The sequence below is a fragment of the Pelecanus crispus genome, chromosome 3, assembly GCF_030463565.1.
Source record: "Pelecanus crispus isolate bPelCri1 chromosome 3, bPelCri1.pri, whole genome shotgun sequence".
In the NCBI taxonomy this organism is placed as follows: Eukaryota; Metazoa; Chordata; class Aves; order Pelecaniformes; family Pelecanidae; genus Pelecanus; species Pelecanus crispus.
This window is the reverse complement of record NC_134645.1, coordinates 99,268,947-99,294,432: the sequence shown is the minus strand read 5'-3', so window position 1 is coordinate 99,294,432 and position 25,486 is coordinate 99,268,947. Positions and strand designations below refer to the sequence as shown.

The window sequence follows — 25,486 nt, the reverse complement described above, 5'->3', positions numbered from 1 at the left end:
ATCTGTGCTTACACAAAGTCCTGCTAGCCTTTGGTCTATTAAAATATTAGATAGTTATGTAAGCAACCACCTCTCCCTTCCTATATCGCGTATTTATTTGAGGTCATTTGAGCTGTTGGAGCCAACAATGCTAAGACTGAAATGTCTGGTATTTTGGTTGCAGGGTATTTTCAAGAAAAGGGCCTTGTCTCTGGAATTTGCTTCCTGAGTGTGGGAGCCTGAATTTAGTACAAATCCTGATGCTTTCTTCAGGTCTATCAAAGTAGTGGATCAGAAGTTGCAGTGATACAATCTTTCTTTTTCCAATTCTGGTTGAAAGGTACTGAAATCATGTACTTTGTGTTTATTTCCAGAAACTTGAAAACTTACTGCATTTTATAAATTAAAAAGAAGGATACAGGGATTACTGGTGAAAGAACAAATTGGAGCTGTACCTACCATGTAAATACCAATTATTTAATTTCGTAACTAAGGAGAAAACTGGGGCCTCTTACCATGAAAAATGATAGGACAATGCTTCTTTTAAAGAATGAACACATGTGAATGTCTTTTTCTGCATATTTGGGCTTGTTTCTACCTGACAATTTACAAGAAATATGCCAAGAACTTTTTATAAAATTTAAAATTCAGGCATAATGGATTTTAATTGCTATATTGGGCTTGAATTGTCCAATGATTTAACATTCAATTTACTATGCGGAAAAAATTGGGAAAGCAAAAGTAATGACAGAGAGGTGGCAGAGGGGAAGAAAATATCTAAAAACGTATAGTACTTACATTGAAGGCAGACTGTAAGGGAACAGAGAAGCTATTTTAATTATGCCACTGACTGTAGCAAATCTGAATTCTTTGATCTGTAGTTTGTTCCCCCAACAGTAGAGCACTTAGTGTGGCAACGTCGTACCAGTTGAATTGGTAAGACAGTGTTGGATGAAGCAGACTCCTTCTTTTCCTTTTTTTCCCCAGCAATGTTGTTCTTGCCGTAAAGCACTTGCAGATAAAGGGAAGGAGCCTTTGGGAAGTGTGTACTTTAAGGGCACTGGTCCACAACAAGAGTGTGCAGGAGACCAGCGGCATTTGTGTGGATCCCCGGCGTGCCTTGGTTCAGGATGAAACTTAAGGCAGGCAATAAGCAAATCAAGCAGCACTGGATGAACAAATAGTAAATGCAGTTTACTTTCCTTACTTAAAATTTTAGTTCAGATTAGTGTTATTTTTTCCTGCTGCCTTTGTTTTGAAGTCGAAATCTGTCCAGCCAAGATTATCATTTGGAAGAAAATAAAATTAGGAGTTCACCTTCACAGCACTCCTCTCCAGCTCTCAGCCTCATCTCACTTCTTCCACATCAGCATCAGCCTCTGTGGTCAGTGAGGCCAGTGGCTGATCCCCATGCCTGTGTGATCATCAGCAATCACAGCGGGGAAGGAGCAAGAACGTGCTGCTGGGGTGGGGGGGGGCAGCCTGCCGTTAGCTTAAGCAAACCTGAAATTGTACCTTTGGTTTAATGGTTTAACCTGCCCTGTGGAAAACAGTTCTGTTGTTCTGATTAAAACAACGGCATCTCAATATCTAAGCAATTTCACTTTTGCTGTATACTCCTGTATAGAATTCCTTTTTATTTTCATCCGATATGGATGCCAAAACTATTTTTCAGTTTTCTTATTGGATAACATAGCAAAACTTAAAACATATGCTGTCATAGATACCGCAATTGCTAGACGAAGTTACTGTGTTATTAGATTTCTAGATTCAGCACAAGCAATTTACCTGGATGCTTCCATATGGCCCTTGTTCAAAAAATTGGACACAGATTCTGCCATAGGTTGTTCAATTTACTGGTATGTTAGCTGAAGAGAGTCTTAAGTGATGCTGGACTGTGGGGAACTTTTGCAAGAGTTTACGTGTCTCTTACTCCCTGCCAAACATGCTGACTTTTAAAAACTCTATAATGTTGTCTTGGTTTTTCTTGGCCATCTTTTTTGAACAAAAAAGTCCCCCCAAAGTGAGTACAAGATAGTACTGTAAATCAATAAGGAGGATGCAGACCTAAGTCTGTCGGAAGACCTGTGTTTGATAAGAACACTAGTCAGAATAGTCTTAGAGCAAAAATACAGTTGCAAAATTAATATAGCTGAAGTTTTGTAGAAATCCAGAGTAAATATGGGTATATACAGCAATGCTATATGCAACCACACAGAATTCAATGAAATGTACTGGATATATTGCATGCAGCTGAGGATAGACTGTAGCCCTCACGTTGTAGTATAAAATTAGAGATTGGAAGATCATTTATCAGTTTTGCTGATTGGGCTGAGAGGATTCAAGTGTCATTGTAAAATCCATATAATTTCTCCAGCTGAAGCAGTGGTGCCATGTACTTCAGAAGTAACTTATCAGCAGACTGGAAAAAAACCTGTAATAAATCAGATTCCCCACCCCGCCCCGGCTTTTGTGGTTTAAGCCTCTGTGAAATGTAGTTTGCATTATCTCTGTTGTCAGGCATTCTTCCTCTTAACTAAAGTTGTACCTACAAAAAGATGTTTGTGCTGACACATCTGTGTCTACACTGGGGCTTTGTTGGTTAAAGGTGTCATAGAGATACCATTGTCTTCACCCACCTTGCCTCTGATGTTTTAATTTTTCGATCTAAAAATAGTTCATGGGCTCTCTCATAGCGAAACTGCCTGGTGCTTTTTTCATTATGCTGATTTTCATTTATCTTCAGTTGGTTGTGAAAGATTTTTGGTCTCTAGCATTTCTCTGTGGTTTTGCAGTTTTTATCATCATGCCATGAAACATTTTTTATTTATGGAGATAAATTGCCAAATTTTTAAAAATACATCTTTAATTTTGCATGAACAGTACAGTCCATGCCCTGGATTTTTCTCTTGGAGGTCTGGTTATCAACTTGATTTCACTCATAAGTGTACAGAGTTTGCTGATTGCAGCCTTGTCTCAAGTGAATATTTGTCATGTTACAAACTCATTTCAAAACTTGGAATGATTTAATAAACTTGAACATGAAGAACAGTCTGTAATCTATAGAAACTAGGTCCTGATGTACAGATATTGGTGTATTAACAGAACCATGTGCAAGAGATCATGTTATTTTTGGATTTAGTCAATGTGACTAGTTACAGGATCTCAGAATTCTGTTACAAAAAATAAATCCTAAAAATACTCTGGGATTGAGCATGACAGTACAGGCCTTGAATAACTTGTTGATAGTTCCTAATATGGCATTAGGCTTTTAATTGTCATACGAAAATGCATGTATCTTTTATTTTAGGGATTAGGCTGCTGCTTATTGCTACACCCGTAATAGCACTGTTAATGTTGCAGTTCTTGATAAACTTTGACTTATCTCTTTTACTCAATTTTCTCTGTGAACTCTGCTGAGAGTTTAGTATGAAATGTGTATGTTCATAATCCATGGTGAGCAGTGTTGTTTACTCAAGTACTGTTGAATGCATGTCCCATAAAATAGTAACAGCTATGTTATGGCTAAGGAACATGAGGTTTGCTTTGGACCACTCCTGAGAAGTAACAACAGATAGCATCATCAAGGTGCTGTGACTCCATGCACCTTATTTTTTTATATTACTGGATCTGTGTCTAAGTGAGCAGTTCAGAATGCTAGATGACTGCCAGTTTAAATTAATCTATGAAACTAAACAAAAAAGGTAATAGTATTCACCAGGAGCACATACAATAACAGGAACTGTTTGCCAAGACTTGGGGGGATGAAGTGCACTTGCAGGTGCAATTCTTGCACTCAGGACCCTCCATGCAGGATGTGCTTACTTTGAAGTACAGCACATGCAATTGCAGGATTAAATTATTGCTGTTGCTGAGGATTGACGTCTAGCAACTGAGTTGTACAGGATTAGTAGATAATGCTCATCATTTTATAGGTAAAGGTGTTATTTGGAAACAAGGTGTTTTGGGAGGGGAATCTTCTAGTGCAGTAGGTTGGGGTTTTTTAAATGTCTCCTGTGAAATTAAGTTGCTGAGAATTGACAATGTTTAACAGAGGATGTTTCATTCCTATATGAACTGTGGACAATATGTGGTAAAGACAGTAACTCATAAGAATAATTGTATGAACAAAGACACTGGAAGATAATGTTCAACAGGACCAAACATAGAAGATAAGTTGTAGTGGTAGTTTAGTAATGAAACTGTATATGATGACTTGAATGTCTGAAAATGTTAGATGCAAGAAATGCCATCAGACGTCTGTCTTTACTCAAAAAGGAATATAGATTTTGAAATGATTTCTTATTTTTTATAGGCTACTTCCCTTTCCGCAGGACTTTCTTTAAATTTAGGAAGTCATAAATGATTGTATTACTGTAGTATGTGGAGACAGATGTGCTACACTCCCAGGAAATTACATAAGCTTAAGATTGGTTTGTTGTGAAAGTGTTAGGAGCACTAAAAAAACACTTTGTGATTCAAGATAGCTGATACAATTTCATGGAAAGGAAAGTCATGACTCATTGACTGGTTAGAGTTCTTAAAAAATTGAAGAGTTATAATGCAGCCTTGCCCCATTGCTCTCCGTAAGGACCAGTTAGCAATATTAATATGAATCTATATTATGCCTAAGATTACATTTTTTACTGCATCCTAACTTTTGTTATCGCTGTTAAATGTCATCTCTTTAAACAGCTTATGTTGGATTGATTTTGTTCTCATACACAAGTAAATGTGTACTCCTATCCAAGTGGCTCTAGGTGGCCCCACCTGAGCAAGGGGAGTTGAACAAGATGACCTCCAGAGGTCCCTTCCAACCTAAATTATTCTGGGATTCTGTGACTCTATAGAGTATACTGTTAACAGATTTTCTTCTTTAAGAATATAGATTGCCATAGTATTGGGTACTTAATTCCATTGTTGACCAAGTAATTTATAAGGTAAGAGCAAATTCATCCAAATGCTGGTTTTGTCATAGGACAGTGAGGGAACAGTTTCCTTTTTAAAACTTCCAAAATGTTTCTTGCATCTCATTGCATGCTTAAATGTTACCATTTTATACAATGCAAAATATTGGTGATATTAGTGATATTTTCTTTACTGTCATAACTCTTCCACACTTCATCTATTAGCCTGAGGTTTGTAGTAGATAATATGATGTTCTTAGATTTTTCATCAGCAGTAAAGATTTCAGTCAGCCTTACTGTTGAAAAATATCATCATTGTTCATTCTAGTTCTGTTACTTTCACATAGAAGTTACATAGATGATTCAATCTCAAATGAAGTTATAGTTGATGCATTGCTTTAATGCAAAGCTTTTGTACTGTGGAGCCTTTGCTGTTTTGGGAAAAGTTTGTAAATTCCCAGCATATCAAGCTTCCTTGTTTGTATATAAGGCATCTGGCCTGTTTCCCCAGCCTGAGGAATATCCGGATGATATTCCCGGTAATATCCAGTGTTCTTTCAAGTTGGGTTTAGTGGGTTCTTTTGATGTGAAGCTTAGGAAAAATCTAAATAAAATGTTCATTGACTTATCCAAAGCTACCACTGCTTGAAGCCTCCTTTCTACACCTCTGTCTTGGGCCTAATGCAAGATTCCGTCTCTCTTTACAAGCTTTTTTTGTTTTCTCTCCCAGCCCTTTAAAGGGAATACCTGGCTGTTTCCCAGCTGGGTCTGATAGTAACAGGGTTAGCAAGTCACAGGTCCTTGGCCCATCCTGTTAAACATAGTTGTGACTCAGCAGATAGCAATGCAATGTTGATAATTTTGAGCCTGATATATTTTAACCCCATTTAATCTGTAACTTACCAAAAATCTCATTATGACAGAAAGTGTGAGAGATGCAGGCTAAGCTGTATGTATTCTTTTTTTTTTAACTTGACTTTAATTAGACAACTAATTTCTAAGTCCTGAGATTTCAGAAAAGTGATAATTTCCAGTTTCTGAAAATACTATTAAGTCTTTCTGTGTGATGCAAATGATTTTTTTCTCTTTTATTTTCCATACGCATTCACTTAGAATCCATGAATGTTAACAGTTTCTACAAACTGTAAAAGAGCACGTTATTTATCTAATTATTCTTCAAATTGTAAGCAGAATGCCAGGCTTAAATATTCATGGACTAGTCATGCTGTGTGTAGGGGGTGTTAAAGCAACAGCATGTTCTCTCTGTGTAGCTTCACTCTTGCAGCTGACAGCTACTTATTTCAGGTCAGACCCTGGTATCTGGTATCATTAACCTTCTTTTCTACTCTGGTCTCTTCTGTTGGTAACTTCATCTTCACCACTTACGCCTTCTTTTTTGGGGGGAGATCAGCTGGAACCAAGATGGGTAGATATATCCATCTATAACAGTGTTGTAGGGTATAGTACCTTTGGTGTTGCCTGTGCCTTTTTTCTCAAGCACTTCTTAGGATGGCCTCCTTGTGGCTTTAGCCTAGTATGAATTTATTTATAGGCAGTCCTGCATGCTGAAGAGGAGGAGGCTGATTATCCATGCAATTATTTGAGGAGGTTAGGAAAAAAGAATCCTTTAGTTTGGCTCAGCTGTATTCCATAAAGTCCTTCTAGCTCTCCCTTTCCACTGCCAGCCATGCTTTTATGTCCTCTGTGAGCACTCAGCATTTTCATAAAAGGAATTCTGGGTTTGCCTTTTACCATCAGCCAGGTTGTCTAGGACCTGGCAAAATGAACCAGGGAAGGAATGGCAGAGCCTGTTCCAAGTGTAATCAACACTTTACTTTGCTAGCGCTTGTTCCATTGATTCACTGTAAAAAGCTGTCAAAAGTTTGGGATGGGGTGAGACTAAACAGGAAGAAATTGAGGGTTCTAAGGAAACAACACATTTAGACTGGGTAGCTTGACGTCATGCAAAAATACACAAGGTAGCTCTCACAAGACCAGAGTGAGAAATAGGAGGGTTTGAATCCCTCAGCGTGCAGCTCTGCTGGAGCTGACTAGCCCTTCTGTGTACCAAACTAAAAAGACCATTCTGTTTCTGGAATCAGCTAGCATCTCTAGATAGCTGTACAAATGTCTGTACAGTGCTGGTAAATTGGCTGTGAAAACCTCCAAGGACAGATGGATGCTTAGATTTCTTCCTCCTCTAGATAAGATTATATGGATACATAGGCCAAGAAAAAAGAAACATCATTCCTGATTTCCTCCCTCCTTTCCAAAGTATGAAGTGCATTGTCTGTCTTCAGATTGAATGCTCATGGCCTCCAATAGACAAATCCTGTATTGTAGTCTCCATTTTCTTTGCTTTTCCAGACAACAACAACCACTGAGATCTACAAATAATTAACACTCTACCATAGATCTTGCTTCAGGGTAGGAAGCATGTAAAAACGCGTGCAGAGCAATTTTTGCTGCCAGTTGACTTTCAGAGGTTACTGTAATTATTTTTTTCTCTAACATATTCAGAGTGTTTTTTGATCAGCTGAATAACTCCATTCCGCTGTAGATAATCATATTTAGCATAAGAATTCAATATCTCATTGACTTCAGAGACTGCCAAATAACAGACTGCTCTAATAACTAGACCTGTTGTCTTTGTTCCATTTCTGGGAGCAAACTAGAAGGGCCACATGAGTTTTAGAGCTGCTCATAAGATGTCTAAATAAAGACACGGGTAGATGTCAAAGAAGTACAAAGAAGTATGTAAAGTTCCTTTAAAAGTATTTAAGTTCACATCCTCTTCTCTTGATAGTTGCTACACTTGAAAAAAAGAATACCACAATTGGATTTTAGGACATTTAGCACAGCAAAATGGCCTTGAGAGATTATGTAAAAATGCCAAAAAGCTTGATACGATTCTTGAATGACTCAAAGAAAACTTAAATCTCTGCCATTCTTTTAAGCACGTCTTGGCTTTAAATTCTGAACAAAGACCGTATCTTAGGAGACAATCACAAACCCACTGAAGAAATGGACAGATCATCACACTTCTCCAGATTCTGCCAATAATATCCAAAGAGAAAATTTTGTTCAGTTTTTGTGGATTGCTTGTGAGAAACATGTCAGACCCTGAGTAAGTTTCCTTATAGAGGCAATCGATTTATTAATGTGGTTCTGAGTAAGGAAAAGCACTGAAGATTTCTGGGACGTTCATGCTGGACAATAAGACCTTGTTTGCCTGTGTGCAGGGAGGTTCATTCCCTACAGTGAATCACAGGAGTAGAAACCTGTTAGAAAAATGGGGGTGAGGGTACGCAGCTGTGTAATGTTCTACATTTAGCTACAGAAAGGAAAGGGTAATGAAGTATACATCTAGGAAGAGCATGATTCCTGACAGGAGATGATGAGAGTTTAAAGGAGATTGTTTTCTTTTGAGTTATTTTTGTGTTTTCACTGTAGCTATGATAGGGAGATGGATGCTGGTACTGGAAGGAGCCCTTCCTAACCGACATTTTTTTAATAGCATCCATGGAATGTGGAGATGTGCTCAATGAAAGGGCACATGGTATAAGAAACATCACTGTATTCACAAGACTCTAAAACCAGTAGACTGAATGCGACTTTTTGTTGTAATGTCCATGTGAGAAGGGGCAGATGAAACCGAAGGTATCGGTTACTGATGAATCAGTGTCTGCTACAGAGGTGTTACCTGACTGCCACAGCTACTGAAAATATATGTGAGAAGAATCACGTTGAAAAAAATAGACTGGGGCAACAGAGGCTTGTTTTGGTCACTTTTTGCCAGCAACGTTAGAGAGTTTCTATGTGTTTCTCAGTCAGTAAGTGATGCCAACACATGGAAAACCAGTCTGGTTTGAGTACAGAGGAAATGTTTTTCTGCTTTGTGAAAAAAATAGACTTCCACGTTTTTCTCATCTGTGTTCCCCATCTCTCAGACGCTGCGAGCAGTATGTTTGCTTGTTCTCTGGTCAACTCCTAAGGAAGAGAAACAGTCTGAATGCAAGACCTGTATTCGTTGTAAGACCTGAGTGAATTGTGTAGATTGACTTCAGTCTTTCTGAATCACAGGTGACCTTTTATTAGATATTGAGCTCAAAAGTGTCTGGAGGAACATCTCAATGCCTGTATACTGCAAAAGCCACCCAAATCTTTCTAGTACCCTATACATTTCCTTTACGTGCTTTGTACATAAAAAGGCAGCTTTCTGTGGTATATTCATTGTCTGGATTCACTCTGTTGCATTGTGTTTTCTCAAGTCCATGCCATGCAGGTGTGGGAGGATCCTTTGGAGTATGAAATTACTTTGAGTAAAGTTTCAGCTTGCTGAAGTAGTCAGGCTCTGGATTTCTCCCCTGACTCATCTTCCTTCACAATGTTCTCTGGTGGTATGGCTGTCATTCTTTGCTACCCCATGTGCCTCTACATGGAAAGACGCTTACTACTGATTAGAGCACCTTAATTTACTGTGCAACATTCAGGGTAAGGTATGATATTTTGGAAAGGGCAACATGCTGTTTGAATATAGTATTTTATAATGTGATACTCTTGCTAGTTTCTGAACCTATTTTGTCATCTTTTTACATATTAAAATACATTCATTATTAAAAAGAGGTGAGGAAGAGTGAATGACTGTGTGCCCAAATCACACATTCTTGTTTTTGGTAGCCTTTGGTCTTTGCTAGGGTTATTTTTATTTTCCAGGTACAAGGAAGGTTCACGGATTGCTCTGAGACCTATTTCGTTCATAAAACACATATCAAAATTCAGCAAGGGAAGTGTATAACTGTATCAGAAGTGCTGAAAGTTGCCTTCCACAAGATAAGACTCCAAAAGCCTAAATGTTGACCTGAATTTTCTCAAAACTCTATCGGGCTACAGAATTCTGCTTAGGAAAATGAGAAGAAAAATTGTTGTGTTTCCAGTGTCCGTTATTATATGTTACTACTTTTAAGTCTGCTGTTCTTATTGCTGCCGACTGATTTTTTTTTTTTTTTTTTTCAGAAAAATTAATATGCACAGAAATTGGCCAAACTTGGGAAGCAGATGTAGTTTTGTTAGCCTAACCTCTTTAAAAGCAATGGAAGACTGGCCTTTGACTTCATTAGGGCCAGGAATTCACTAATAATTCCTGTAAATAAGGATACAGAATACTGCTGGAAACCCTAGGGGAAAAGTACTCTGCGCAGGCATAACAGTTTTGCTATTTCTGTTTCTTTTTCAAAACGATCTTTTTTTAAATGGCCTTTAAAATTTTGATAGCAATAACATTGACTTTCACCAAAAAAAAAAAGTTTCTAAACCACATGTATTAAAAGTGACAGCTGATCTATACCTGTTCAGTAAATGAAAGTAGAGGCATGCTAAAATAGATGAAATATTAGGTAAATCCCTTTTCTCAGTGTTAAAATAATTTGCAGGTTTGCTTTCAGCAGTACATTTTCTGAGTGGGTTGAGCTCTCCCTAAGTAATTAATAACTCTTAAGCTGTCTGAATAGTTTCCCTTGAGTTGCATCATATAATGTGTCATATGAAAACAACTTGAGGCCTAATGTAACATGAAACTGTATAGTGCATCTTAATGTGATTTGAGGAAGATGGATGGGAAGGAAATTATTTCTTATTCTGAGTAACAAACAGCTGTTCTTAACTTTTATTTGAAAAGAATTTAAAATACCCTTTCTAGGCAAAGGTTGGTAAATTGTTCTAGTTAGTTATTTTCCCTTCTCCCATTGTACCAGTCAAGTTAGGCAAAAACTGAGAATCAAAAATATAATAATTTGTTGTAGAAATATTGAGAATCATAGAATAACGTGGAGATTTTTTTGTATTTGGTCACCCAAGCTTTACCTTTTTATTCATAATGAATCTCAGTTTAAATCCCTTTGCAAACACAAAAAGGTTAAGATTTCAGTGTCTCCGTCAACATAGTACTAAATAAATCATTACCCACCATAGGAAAGTTGTTAAAACTAACTCCTTGAGCTCTGGTCACCAAATTATTGTAACATTGTCATGTTACAAGTGACATATACCAGGTAATGGTATATGTCAGCTGGAAAAGATATGTCTTGCCATAAACTCTAAACATCTCTCACTTCACTCTCAGGAAATAAGTTGGCTCATCTTTCTCTTCTTGGAAGATATTCAGCAAGCTGGAGGCTTCATTGATACTTGTAAATACGGAAGTTTATCATATACTGTAGTGTATTCTCATTCGATATGGAACAATTAGAGTCCATAAGATTTAAAAATAGATGCTGCTTTTCCATTAGTGCTTTTTTTAAAAATAAAAACAAAAGGTAAATAAAGGATTGCCTTACTAAATTTGATATGGGTAACTCAATGCTGCTTTACAAAGATAGAACTAAAACTGTTTATAGCACAGTGAATACACAGTTAATTCATTCATAATTACTTCTTTTAGCATGATGGCACTAGGAGAACCAGCTGGTATCTGCATTTCAGAAATTTTCAGAACTTTTGAGGAAACAAATGAATAGGCAAATATTTTGCCAAAAATCAATCTATACTTGATTGTTGCAAGCAGTGGAAGGTATGCACAAATACAGTTGTAAAGTTCATGCAAAATTCCTGTAACTGTTCTTCTAGTAACCTCATAATGTACAGTCTGTGCTATGCGTGGGCCACAGCACCTGTTTTTAGGAAAAAATATGGCTACATTTAATCCAGTAAAAAAGAGGAGAATGCAACAAAAACCTTTGCAACTCGGAGTATACATATGCTTTGATAGAGTGGCACATAGTTGTTGCAGGAATGTCAGTGTGTAATTATTAACATTCTGGATGCGTCTGCCTGATGCTTCAACCTGTGGAACATTAAGAGATACCTGAATGTCTGGATTTGTAACGTATATATGTATGATCTAAAACCTTGTATTGTTAGGGATTTTCCTGTTTGTTATCTTTGGTCTCCTCAATCTGCCAGTTGGCTCCTCTGTAATTTACAGTGCACCTCAATCCAGCAGGCTAGGGTGGTGTAAGTTCAAGCCTGTGTATTCAGTTCATGTGCCTCAATTCCTGCTATTGTTTTCAGCAGTTTCCACCAAGGGTGTGCTTTGCTTTGAGAACACAGTGCTCCATTCATCAACTTTCATTTTTTATTATATACTACTGACAATATGGACAGAGGGAGAAAATCAAACTGTCTAAATTCCACCTAAAGTGTAACTTAGTCAGACTTTGGGCGCCTGAGCCTCAGAGAATGATTCAAATTGCCTACTCTCAAGCACCACCTAGCCCCTGGTGGCACCGAAAATGAATCATTTTGGACAACAGATCTCCCCCGGCATCTGGGCATAAGTTCCAGGGAAGCTCAGAAGCACCATGGCTTAAGCAGCCAGGCACGTAAGTCCCACCCAAGTTTCATTGTGACTCAAAGATGTGTGTAGAGACGCCTGAACGCTGCCTGTGTCCCCAGAGGTGCCTAAGCCACTGACTGTGCTTAAATCGCACATAATAAACTTGGACAGCATTGAATTCAACACAAACCAAAGCAGTCATGAGCACTTTTAGTGTAGACGAGGGAGAGAGGACGCCTTAAAGGTTAGAGCAGTCCTCCAGGAAGGATGTCTGGTTTGGATTGTCCTAAGCTAAGGAAGCTCAACAGGAATGGGAGAACTTGACTGTTGTCCCACTGTTACGGATATTTCCTGGGAGAGGAAAATCTCAGATTCGTGTTTTTGCTCCCAAGTCTGATTATGTATTTTGGTTCAGACACTTATGTCCAAAAAACCAGAAGCATCCCCTGGTTCGGAGACCAGATGCCAAGGATACTCTCATTAGCTTGTCTGTTTTAACTTGTAAGCTCTTTCTTGTCATCTTTATGGATGAATTTGCACACTTATTAATTGCTACCCATATTTCTGTAATGTTAGGGCTTTCTTAAGACCTGTCATCTCTTTTACTGCATTTGGCTTAGACACCATGATGTACTACCCATAGTTAGTGTTTTCGATATTTGTGCTTTACATTTGTAGACTTTGAGGTGAGCTTGCTACAGGTTTCCTTCATCCTTATTCTCTCTCCTTTTCCTATTGTTCTTTTCTTGTGCCACATGGAAAGGGTAAATACTCTGTGAAGAAGTAGTTGTTGAGCTGTGGACACGTGGAACAACTTGCTGTTGTATTTTTCATTAACATTTTTTGCTCCTTCTTTACTCTTTTCACCCTGCACATGATGTCTCATTAGTTTTCTCAGTAACTTTTAATGTTGGTACATGCGATCAGGTGAAACAGTATATTAAACATTTAAAGAACTTCTAAATTTCAGTTCAGTGTTCTGCAAAATTTTGTTTTGGCTTTTCTCATGTTCTGATATGAAGTTTTGCATTCATGTTTCTGTTGCAGCTTTTTTTTCCCCCATGAAATGTCATTATATATTTATTGTTTAAAACACATACATACTTTGTCTGTTTCTGAGGAGTTGTTAACTGAGCTTTACAGAGTAGAAGATACCATGGTAGTCATACTTAAATTTTGCTATAGCATCTTACTGATCGTCCGTACCTAAGTCACCTAAGACCTAAGTCAATGCTAGATGCATGCTTTTTATTCTATTACATTCACTTGAAACTGTTCAGGGAGCAAGAGCATAGGGGAAATTGTGTATAGTCATATATAGTATGCTAGTTTTCTGAGTATTTTATCCCTTCATTTTTTTTCCTTTTAGCATTCACCATCTGTCTGGAAAGGTTGAGTGTTAAGACTCAGTATACTTTAAAGCATCTGTTAATGACTTTTTGGTCACCAAGGAATGTTCGTATAGTTATACAATGAAAACTCTTCTCAGAATAAAGATATTGCTTCTGTTATGTTGTTACTATACAGTAATTATATGCCAAATTTGTGCTGTTTGTTGGCCAGACACTGAAACAAGTTTCCCAGGAGGTTGTGGAATAATCTCCATTCGTGGAGACTTTCAAAACTCATCTGGACAGGACTTACAGTAACCTGATATAATTTTCAGGTTGGCACTGCTATGAGCAGGAGATTAGATCCATTGGCTTCCAGAGGTACCTTCCTACCTAAATTATTTTGTGAGTCTAACTGAATTTATCCTTGGTCCAATTCTGCTTAAATCTTACCACTTTAGATGACTTTACTGAAATTGGTGCAGTGCCCTTAGGAATTAATTTGACCTTGTCTGCTTTTCTCCATTCTCCCAATACAGTTTTCTCTGTCAGTTCAAAGGTAAGAGAAGCTAGAGTGAACTTTTTCATAATGCTGGCCCATACCTTAACTCTTGTCCTGTTTCCCACATGGTTTGATAAACAGCTAAGGAAGATAATTTTATATCATGTGCACTCACACACAACCAAGTTCTTTTGGAAAATTCTGAAAGAAACACTTAAAATTTTAGAAGACTAATACTGTGTTTCAGTTTGATAGCTCTTAAAGTGTCAGGGAGGCTTACAGTAAAAAGCAACGATGGTGGGGAAAAAAAAAAAAAGAAAAAAAGTGCTCCGTATTTACTAGAATACCTACCATGTCCAGAAACTGCTACTGTTTTGCAGACTTATCATACCAATCATGTTTTCCCTTCCTTTCATTTGATGAAGACTTCTGATCATTTCCTTTCCACAGTTGTCTCCCAATATGGAACTTAGCTGGTAAAGTTAATTGATTTTGGAGAGCTAATCAGATGCTCCCACAGCCAGATATCCTGTCTAGTTTACAGCTGTAAACCTGAGATGCCATCTCCTTAGCTTGCCTGGAGTGCTGTAAACCATAGGGCTGATCCCATGTCCAGATAGTTTACTGTTCTGCAGAGACACACTCCTGTATTGCTGATGCCCAGTGAAGGTATTTTCTTTATAAATCATAGACATATTCTTTATGTTATAATTAAAATACAGAGTAGTATGAAATCTGGATCTAAGTCCTGCAAAGCCTATTCACTTTTGCCTTGCCTTTTGATATTGAAACATCTATAGCTGTACATAGAGCATATGGGCCCACTAACAATGTGGGAGAGCAGCCAATTTGGTCCTGGGATAAAACAGGAATCAGCTGTGGGAAATAAGCCAGAGAAGTGTGATTCCCACATAAGGGACTTTAAATAGGTGTTAGTCCATAAAGAAGCTCTTTGGCAGGATTTAGAGCAGGCTTCTCTACACAGAAGGCATTTTTCCTGAGATCTGTTAACTTTAGTTAACTAAAGTGCACTGATTTCCAGGAGGGTTGTGGGTTTATTGTCTTGTCAGCTGGTGCTTTCCTCTTTTATTTTTTTTCCCTTTGTTTTGGTTTTATTTTTTTTAATAAAGTACATTACTATGTAATTATAATCCCATTTGTAGCTTTTTGGAACTAAACCACTTACTTCACATGATTGTGGGAATAAAAACAGAGGAAATTTTTCTGCTGCGTGGGGCCCTCAGATTTCTTCCACTCTGATCCAGGGAATGCCTTTTGCAATGTGGCTAGTTGGGCAATCCTGACAGTTTTCTGCAAACAGCAATGTTAACACTTTAGCTACTCGTGTGTTGTGTAGTGTTTGCATCTGTGGCTTTCATTTCTCTCACCTCTGTCTTAGAAAAGAAATAACTTGAAATGCAGAAGCTTCAAAAGACAAAAGTTGATTGCACCATCCTAATTTGTGTAGTACAGGATTAGTATATATTTAATGATTACCAAAGTCTGTAGAGTTGAGTTACAGACTAATTTAATTTTTTCTGAAATATAAACTTTCCAAATAGTTTGTAGAAGTGGTGTTGTACTGCATTCTGTGATACAGGTAGCAAGTCAGACTTTTTTTTAGAGGCATCAACATATCTTAGGTAGGAAAGGAATAACAAAATCAAACAACAGCGAGTCATTCACTCAGAAATGCATTCCTTACTTTTCTTCAAACCGACTAAAGTCCAGCTGTTCTGATACCCAAGATGTCCAAGTCATTGCCCGTGGTCACTGGATCAAACCCCCTGCTCAAAGCAGGACCAACTGGAAAGTTAGATCAGGTTATTATGAGCCCTGTCCAGCTGTGTTTTGAAGGTCTCCAAGGATGGGGGATTATTCTGCAAATCCTCTGGGAAACTTGTTCCAGTATCCCAAGCAATAAATTGGGAAAAGCAGTATTTTAAAATATGTTTATGTGTGGCATTCACTTTGCAGCAGCTCTTTTAAGACTCCTGTTTATAGTAATCACAGATTTTTAAAAAGTTGGAACAAAAAAATTCATTAGCAGAATCTTCAGCCATTTATTATTATAAATAGACTGAATTGTACTTTTGAGAAGAGGCACTTTCGAACGCTGAAGCCCGTGAATTTGTATGAGTGTGAATGGGCATTTGGCTCCTTGTTTTCACCAGGTATCATTTCTTTTCATTCCTTTTAAGCACTGTTTATGTGTGTAAGAATAACAAGAAATCTTTTTTTCCTCCCTCCTGTTGTAGGCAAGTATTTCCAAATGGGCTTCCTGAAGAATACTCTCTAGTTGCTACATTCCGTGTACGGCGGAATACCAAGAAAGAGCGTTGGTATATATGGCAAGTTTTAAATCAGTATGACACACCTGAGGTTAGAGTTGTCTATGATTTGTTTTTCCCATTGTTTCTTTTTTTTCCCATATAACATGGCACATATAACTTAGTGGATGTTTCAGTACTGGATTTAGCTACAGTTTATATGAAATAGACAGACTGCTCTGAAATAATTGATGATTTATTATAGGAATGACCGAAATTTAACAAAATTTTTTGAATTAAGACTGCAAACTAGGATAAGAAGGCATGTTATGATTTACAGCTGATACGTATTTACAAAGTTACATAGCAGAATGCTTCGTAACATAATTCTTGCACAGTCTATGTAGTCAAAGTATTTTTATTATATATAGTTTATATAGGTGTTTAGTTCTTATACTCGTAACTTTTAAATGACCACTTATTTTATTTTATTTTGCTTTCAGATCTCTGTACTTCTGGATGGTACAAAAAAGGTTGTGGAGTATATGACCAAATCTGCTCAGGGAAATATACTGCACTACACTTTTAAGAGTCGAGAAATTTATCCATTGTTTGATCGGCAGTGGCATAAGCTTGGTATTAGCGTGCAGTCGGGGATCATTTCCCTCTATTTGGATTGTAATTTAATTGAGAGAAAGCAGACTGATGAAAAATTCACCATTGACTTGCAGGGAAGGACTCTGATTGCTTCTCGCGCTGCAGATGATAAGCCTGTAGATGTGAGTAGTATGAAAGGAAAACCAGATAACTTGAAATGGCATTTTAGCCACACTTTCACTAACACCATCATAAAGAATTATGTAGATAAAAGGTTCAAAACTGGTTATTAATTTTGAGCATGTATTCCTAATTTGAAGTCCTTAACTCTTTTTTCTAAACAACATTCAGTGCTGTAGCATCTGCTAAGGCAAACCTGTTACCAAAGTAGCTACAAAAACTCAGTCCTGGTTTCAGGAGTCTGTTTTTCTGTATTCACTTTGGACTAAGAGCCGCGTAGTTACCGTAGACATATTATTACTACATTTAGAGATAACTTCCAGTGGTAGTTTTTTTCTTTCAATTTTTATGATATTTATTTATAAGTATGTATCAGTCATCTGTTACAATTTGTCTCTCTCTGATTAAAGGGGAGACACAAAAAAATTAAGGATTACCTCTGTATCGAGATCGGATCGCATTCCAGGGTAATTCAGCTATGCAGAAATAGGGGCACATCGTTCATAGTTGTCACTTCTTCCTCCTAATGGGAGGGATTAGGAAGTGGCTAGAGGTGTGTTTCCTGCAGCCTTTGGTGCAAGAATTACCCAAGGCAACCCCATAATATTCTGGGCTGTGTTCTGTCCCAGAGATGCTCTCCATTGTTTCCTTGTGCAGAGAGCTCACAGCAAGTAATTTGAAAGCTCCAGGAAATATGAGTTTGTTTTAAGTATGCTGACATCCATTTACCAGGTTTAAAGCATCTGGCTTGGAGTTTATAGTGACCATCTGAAAGCTTCAGCTATATTATATACACTGTTCCAGATGAAAATAGCACATTGTAACTGCAAGCTAGCATTGTGGAAGGAATCAGTCCTGTGAGGCGCTAAACACTTTGGCCTGGACTCAGAGCTCTTACTTCATGGGGCCAAGCTCATGCCTCATTTTATTTTCTAAGACTGAGTTCAACTTTATTTGAAATGTGTGTACCATTGCCTCATTTCCAAGTAGCACGCAGCAGGAGGAGCAGATTCTTTTTATCTTGTGTTGGTTGCATGGCACAGGCTGGGTAATTCTGAGTGGAAGTTGTCAATCGGGATTTCCACGTTTGCAGGAAAACATCATGGGCATAAAGCTGATGAAGGCAGCAGAGCGGATCTTGTACCAACAGTCACTCTTCTCAATACCAAGTGCAAGGGAGAGAATAAGTGGGTACGAAACAGACGCAGAAAGAGGCATGCAAGGGCAAGATTAGCTAGTTAAAATTAGATTCTGTTTATCTCACCAGTCTACCCAAAATCTGTGAAACAGAAGCTTTATGTACAGAATTTGTGATTTTTGCTCTTCAGGTGATTTAGTGGCAAGGTCCAGGCAAAGGTCTGTCCAAAACGATAGAAGATGCATGTGAGCACTTATCACACCTTTACCCTAGTTCACTGCAGGAGAAAATTACGTTCCTGAAAAGGCAGCTTGCAGAGGATGTCTGGAGGGCTTAAATGCCTGTGTGACATAGCAAGAGCAGTACAGAGGGATGCAACTTACATGAAGATAAATTAAATCTAAAATGTGATTTACATCAAAGTAATAGACTGCATAATTTGTTCCTTAAGTGAGGAGCTGTGTAATTGTTTTGGATTTGTCTCTTTTTCCAGCATTTCAGAAATATGCAGTGTTTCAGAGACAAAGTTTATTATGCCAAGATAAGAAAATGCATGCCGTAACACATGATTTTTTGCATCTCATATTAATCTCTTTTGTATGCCTTAATAGATTGAACTTCACCGCATAACAGTGTATTGTAATCCAAAACTTGCAGCAGAAGATACGTGTTGTGAAATATCTGCAGACCTGGTAAGTTATTTGTTAAAATGCAAATGTTAATACAAAAGAGATTGCTTCATTATTTCTTACTGAAGAGTTCTAAAGAAATTTCAGTAGAATTGTTAGATTAATTACCTCCTAAAAATGAATCCTGTATCTGGAGTTATGGTATGTTTTTTCTTGCTGCCTAACTAAATGGCACAGTGGAACTTCAGTAAAAGGCACTAGGTGCTGCTAGTGCTTTTTAAATGCATTTCTTAACATTGATTACTATCTAATTAGTAACTGAGGAAGTCTCAGAGAGTAGGAAGCAAATCACTGCGATGACCTGAGGATGGCTTCAAGTAACAAAGGCCATTTCAATAACACTTGCATCTAGTGAAGCATTAGAGATTATAAACAAAGCCCATGAAAGAGTCTGCGTGACAGTAGCAGGGAAGAAAAATAGGAAGGTGTTGAGGGTGTTTCCCTTATTTCAGTACGCTAACAGGGAGGAATGGGTGTTTCATAACTGGCAAATACTTTCTTATCATCATAGAATCATAGAATGCTTGGGGCTGGAAGGGACCTTTAGAGGTCATCTAGCCCAACCCCCCTGCAGTGAGCAGGGACAGCTTTATAACACACAAGCTGAGATGTGTATATTGTTTAACGTAAGGGAAAACATTGATTTAGTTTAGAGGGTTCACTTTTCCCTTTTGTTTTGATAGACAGAATCAGTGTAAACTGGAAGACACTAGAACTATAGAAATGCTTGAAGGTGCGGATGTGATTGTTTTGCTGAATCAAGGCCTTTTGGAGGGGGGAAAAAAAAAAAGAAAAAACTCAGAAAGAAAATATGTTAAAATATTGGTCTGCTAGTTATGAATAGTCTATAAGAGCAGGCTGCTCTGAGATAGCAGGCAGTACCATCACCATCCAGCCTGCAGTCAGCAAGAAAACCTAGAGCATGCAGGAGAGTTAATTGATTCCGTCTACAAAGAGATGGAAGAAAAGGGTACCTGGAATGAAGGGATAAAGCCACCCAAGAACAGAGGAGCAGAAGACTTTGTGGGAACTGACAACTGATAGGTGCTCAGAAGCATGGAAGAGGCTGGATCTAATTTATCAAGGGAAATTTCAATTTTAAATAATAATTTATTGTTCAAATATATTTCAAAACATATTCCTGATAATAGCGTAGACTTTCTTTTTAATGTTATAGGCTCATGGATAAGTGAAATGAATGGATTTTTTTCTGTAGGTTCCACTTTGTGCATGGAAACACTATTTATTTAGCAGTTATGACACAATAGCAAAAAAATAAAATCAAAATCAACCCTAACTATATATAAACACAAAAAGATCAAGGATAGGCTTTATTAATAGCATCTTAAACATTCATTCTGCAATATAGCTAAAAGTGCCATCAGTTTCATTTGTATGGCTTATGTTGAAGATGTAAAAAATGGTGGACTACTTGTTGATGACTTTCATATTGAAATCAGCATTACATTTTTTGATTTATTTTTTCGTGACTTCCTTACCAATTATAAGGGCTACATTTTCAGTAATTTAAGGGAAGGAATTTATCCTTGGATACAAATTTCTACACTAAGCTGTAAATGCTGCGGAAATTTCTTTGACAGAAGGCTCGCAGGAGACCTCATTACATCTTAACGAGGACTTCTGAAATTTATCAGGTTCTGTTGACTTGTTCTGTAGTATATCTTCAGGTTGGCTCAGCTCACATGAGTTACAGACAAGTGAATATTTGCTTCAGGGCTTTTTGTTTGTTTCCAAACTGTGCATGGCCAAACTACTTCATGACCAAAAAATGACAGAATTTTCCCTCACACTCACTCTGACATTTTGCATTTTGGGGCAGGGGGTGGAGGAGAGGATGAGGCTGAGAAGTACCCTATTTTTTTTTTTTTTCCCATGGGCATTTCTGCTTCACTACTTCTAATTTTCAGAGACTTTATTCCTCTGTCTGGGCTCTTTTGGAAGAAAGAAGTGGGACAGTCAGATCAGTTTTAACTGGCATTGATTTTAGTACAGAAGGATCACAATGTCTAGACTTTTTTACTACATTTTACTACAGCTTTTTCCTCTGGCAATTGTTGTGGCTGCTCTGTAATATGATGCGTACAGGAGTATTAAAACAGAAAGTAACTTAAAAATAGTGTTTGGATGGTAATTATCTATTAACCAAAGTGGACCAAAAATCAGAAAATCTTCTTTTTATTTTAGTGCCCACGTGAAGAGAGGTTACTTACTCCAACTTCATCACCAGTGACTGTTCATGCCAGCAAAATATACACACTTCCAGGAATGCAGCAAGAATCTAGAGAGAGATGCCACTGCTTTCCAAATAAAGTATGGGGTTTTCCTATTGCTTTTTAGTGCATCATGCTGTTTAATCCTGCTAAGTATTAAAAAAAAAAAGGTTGATTTTTTTGTAGTTATGAAAAATATCATACTGGTTTGTAGTGTTGTAATATACTTACATTGTATTTCCCAGTTAAGAAACAGTACATTTTAGATTTAGTTAATTTAAAGTTAGAGTTGCAGAGGTCTGTAGGGTTTAGTTGTTTGAATACATACCAAAAAAAGATCCATGGTAAAAATGAGAATTATATTTAGGCATTATATTTAGTGTAAATATTTTTACTTGAGAATAAATTATTTTCTTCTTAACGCTGTTTTTAAAATCCTTCTCGGTGTTGCGCTATATTTATTCTGAGTCATTTGCTTTGTTAGGCGTTTGTGATGAAGACAAGGAAACCAAACCAAATACATATTTTGGATCTGCTGCTTTGTTGATTTTTTTAATTTCTTTTAAAATCAGGGAGAAGCAGGATTGCCAGGAGTAGCTGGTTTGCCAGGCCAGAAAGGACATAAAGGTGAAAAGGTAAAATATCAGTTCAGTTCTCTCTTTCAAATCTTTGTCTTTGGCTTATCTTTCTTAAATAGAAACTTTATGGATTTTGTTATTCCTTAAAGGAATCTCCCTGTACACAGGTTAAATCCTTTATCAGTTAGTCTCTGGTTCTGTGCTTGGGCTTCCTGCCGGGCAGCCTACAGCTGTCTCACTTTGCGGTCCCCTCATCAACTCCATGGAACACAGTTTACCTGCCTGGGAAGCACACGCCTGCCCAACCCTGTCAGCGTGTACTTTTGCCTCTTCCTCTTATCCAAAGAAAGAGTAGTCATGTATGTTGTCCATGACAGGGATTTTCCCATATCATGTGTGTACGTCACTGCTGATGGACAGAATTCAGTGTGGTGGATTCATCCTTTCAGTCATCAGTAGGAGGGTATGAATTCACTCATATGACCTCAGCACTGTATATTCTTTGACATCACTCTTACCTGAAACTTTCTTAATTGTGAAGAGAGAGGGACCTGACATTGGCTAGCAACTAGGACAGGCCAGTCGGTGCTCCTTTCCTTGGGCCTGTTTTGTAATGCTTACCATGACATTTCTGTGTTATTTAGCTTGGGGGTTTCCTAATAATAAAGGTCAGCATATCAGATGTTTTCCCTTCACACTGCATGCCCTAAATTTGGTTGGAGGATGCTGGATTAGGACATGTCTGGGAATATGTTTTTCTTGCTCTAGTAGAGGGGAAAACTTGAATAAACTATTGCAAATCAGCCAGAAAGACAGTGGATAGGAATTCTGAGTTCAGGGAATGCAGTGTGAGAGGAAGACACCTGGCATGTCCTAATCCAGCGGTTAGGATGGAGGTGTCCTAACCCAGCATCCTCCCTCACTACACACTCTTTAATACATGATGTGAAATATTTTGTGAAGACAGCCAGCGCTGTTCCTAGGACTGCAGTACCTGGCTGAAATGGGCCCTGTTCTGAGAGGGCTTATCTACAGTTGGTTGAAATTAAGTAAATTCCTTGATAGTGTCTTTCCCCCCAACTCCTCCCCTCCAATATATATTTCACTTTTGATACTAACTGTATCTTTTTCCCAGGTGGAAAAAAAAAGTTCAAGCATGTTAGTTTCTGTAGCCCAGCTGAACCTAGAGGGTTGCTGGCAGTTTCCAAATTTAATCATGAGTTTTTGCTGATCCTAGGTCTGCGTTTATAGAACAATTGTCAGTGTTAGGGTTAGCCTACATTACCAATATAGGGAGTTTCCTAGCATTTATTTGGTAAATTGCTTTTCTGCTCCTGACATGATCCATTTAGACTATTACTGCTACTAAGATGAGAAAGGAGACTTCAGAAGTCTTATTTTTTTACCTTTACATCTCACACCTAGTTAGCAATATTTACCATGCTAAGCGTAGTAGCTCTAAATAAAGCATGTGGGTGCCTGTGATTACCTCCAGTTCTGTTTTCCTGTTCATTTTACAAAGAAACCCTCATTGCATTGATTCAAAAACCAGCTGACAGTCAATGAACCCTTTCAACTTCTGTGCATCACTGATAGCAAATTGCATGAGGCTGTGTCTGACATAGTTGGTAATGATAAAGTACAAAATTTTTGGTTTAGATGTAAAACTGAAAATTGTTAAGCTTGAGATTCAGGAAAAATAAATCTTTCAAGATTTATACAAATAGATACTTTTTTTGGTAGTGGCCTGTAAGTCCAAATTTGATCTCTTTATTACCAGCCACTCAGATACTTCACTGAATATTTAGAGCCTGAGCAGGATTATGTGCATCCAGCAGCTTAGCCTAATGATAGTAAATTGACCTCTGTGAATGTCAATTCACAAAAATTCAATGAATTGGCAAGTTAAAGTTAGAGGTAGTACAGCAAACACCTAGAAAGCTGTTTAATTTGAATCTTCCTTACAATTGATCAGTACTTGCTACTTCCTAGCTTTGGGGTGGGGTTTTGGGGTTTTTTTTGGGGGGGACGGGGGGGAGCTGGGTGGAGGGCACATTACTGCTATGATTAAAAGGATGGTCTCACTGTTGGCCTTTGGGAGCAAATGAATACTGCCTTGAATAGTGCCTAGCATGATGGAGTTGAATGCCATGTTCTCTGAGAGTTTAGTACCATTTTTAATTCGCCTCTGCTTTTATGCACGTTTTCAGTAACTTGCTCTCAATGATGGCCTTGTTACACCAATAATTAGAGGCAGCAAGACCCCAGACCACTCCAGACATGCAGGATACACAATTTATTGCCAGGTTACTTAAAGGAGAGTAACAGACAGTTGGATGTTTTGTAATATGTTATACATGAAATAGGCAACTTCTTGATGACTTTGCTGGCCAGTCAGAAAAAAAACAGGATTTCTGTAAACTCTCTGATGATTCTTCAGCCTATGTTTCCCACTTTGCTTGCACCCAGCTCTTCATTTTATTGTTTTCTTTTGCTTCTAAATCATATTATTATTAGCCTCCAACTAACTATATTTAAATGTCCTTACCATGGCAGCATCCAGGTGAAAGTAAGTTAATGTTAATTTTTTAGCTTCTTTCCTAGGAAATTTCTGTATCCGTTGATATTATCTCTTGTTCAGCACAACATTCCTAATCCTTTTATTTTACGTTGTCTCATTCCAATTTCCCATCCACTGTAATGAATTGTATGACTGAATTTACATGTCTTTTTGTTGCTATGGGATTGGCAAGAAAGTCTCTACATACATAAATTGGTGTCTTTCTGAAGAATTTCTACATATTGAGGACAAAACAGAACCTTCACATTGTGATCAAAAGACATTTTTCTAACAGTAAATGTATTTCAATTCAAGCCCCCCCGAATTGCCCTTCTCTTCAGTCTAACATAGTTGTTCCCTAAGATCAGACTCTGTTTTGCCTGTTGAGGAGTATCGAAGCTGTCACCAGTAGAAAGCATGATACCTGATAAGCCATGTTTAGACATTTTGAATTTAATTATTAGCCTGTTTGCACTTCATTCCTGTACACCTGGCAGTACTCTTGGCAGTCCTGTACTCCTGGCTCATCTTAGTACCTCTGAATGGGTCTGAGCCAAAGTCCAAAGTGTATTGTGGGCACAAATGACTAAAGTGCCGTATTTTCACTGGAACAAGCATTCATGCAAATACTGATGCATCTCTGTCCGTCTGAATGTACAGGAGCATCACTGATCAAAATTATTCCAGCTATGTGTATGACCTTCCTATTTGTAGGCCTGGCCTTCCATTATGGCTTCGTGAGGACATTATGAGGACAGTTCTTCACTCAACAATAGAAGTATTATCTCTGGTGCTTCAGGGGTGAAGAAGCTGCTCAGTTGCAAGACTGTCTCCTTTCCTGAATGACCAGACTATTCAGTTTGGTACCATACACCCTTTACTGTTTAGCAAAAACTGCCTCAAGGGCAGTAGTCCCTGTCCCTTTTGTTTCCTGTGCAAGCTTGAATTCAGGGATGTTTGCTCTGCAGGATTTTATTTTCTGGGAGATCAGCTTCTGCAGCTATCTGCAGCAAGGGACAACCTCCTGTTCTTTAATGTCTGAATAATTAAGACTCAAAAAGTCACGAGGACCAACTTTCTTTGCTGCTTACTGATCTCTGCCCTTGAAACACACTTTTTGGACTGCCTGATAGCTTTTTCCCATTGGATGTAAACTGAGGGGCAGCAGCAGCAAAGTGTACAATTTAGGTT

General features: G+C 37.9%; 1 protein-coding gene across 1 annotated transcript in view; it reads left to right on the top strand.

The window, feature by feature from the left end:
- COL19A1 (collagen type XIX alpha 1 chain) overlaps positions 1 to 25,486 on the top strand; it is a 204,938-nt gene that overhangs the window by 14,770 nt on the left and 164,682 nt on the right. The window contains exons 4-8 of the mRNA XM_075708001.1: positions 16,311 to 16,434; positions 16,826 to 17,101; positions 18,849 to 18,929; positions 21,132 to 21,257; positions 21,730 to 21,792. Coding sequence (XP_075564116.1) covers positions 16,311 to 16,434; positions 16,826 to 17,101; positions 18,849 to 18,929; positions 21,132 to 21,257; positions 21,730 to 21,792 — 670 coding nt within the window. The remainder of the gene's footprint in view (positions 1 to 16,310; positions 16,435 to 16,825; positions 17,102 to 18,848; positions 18,930 to 21,131; positions 21,258 to 21,729; positions 21,793 to 25,486) is intronic.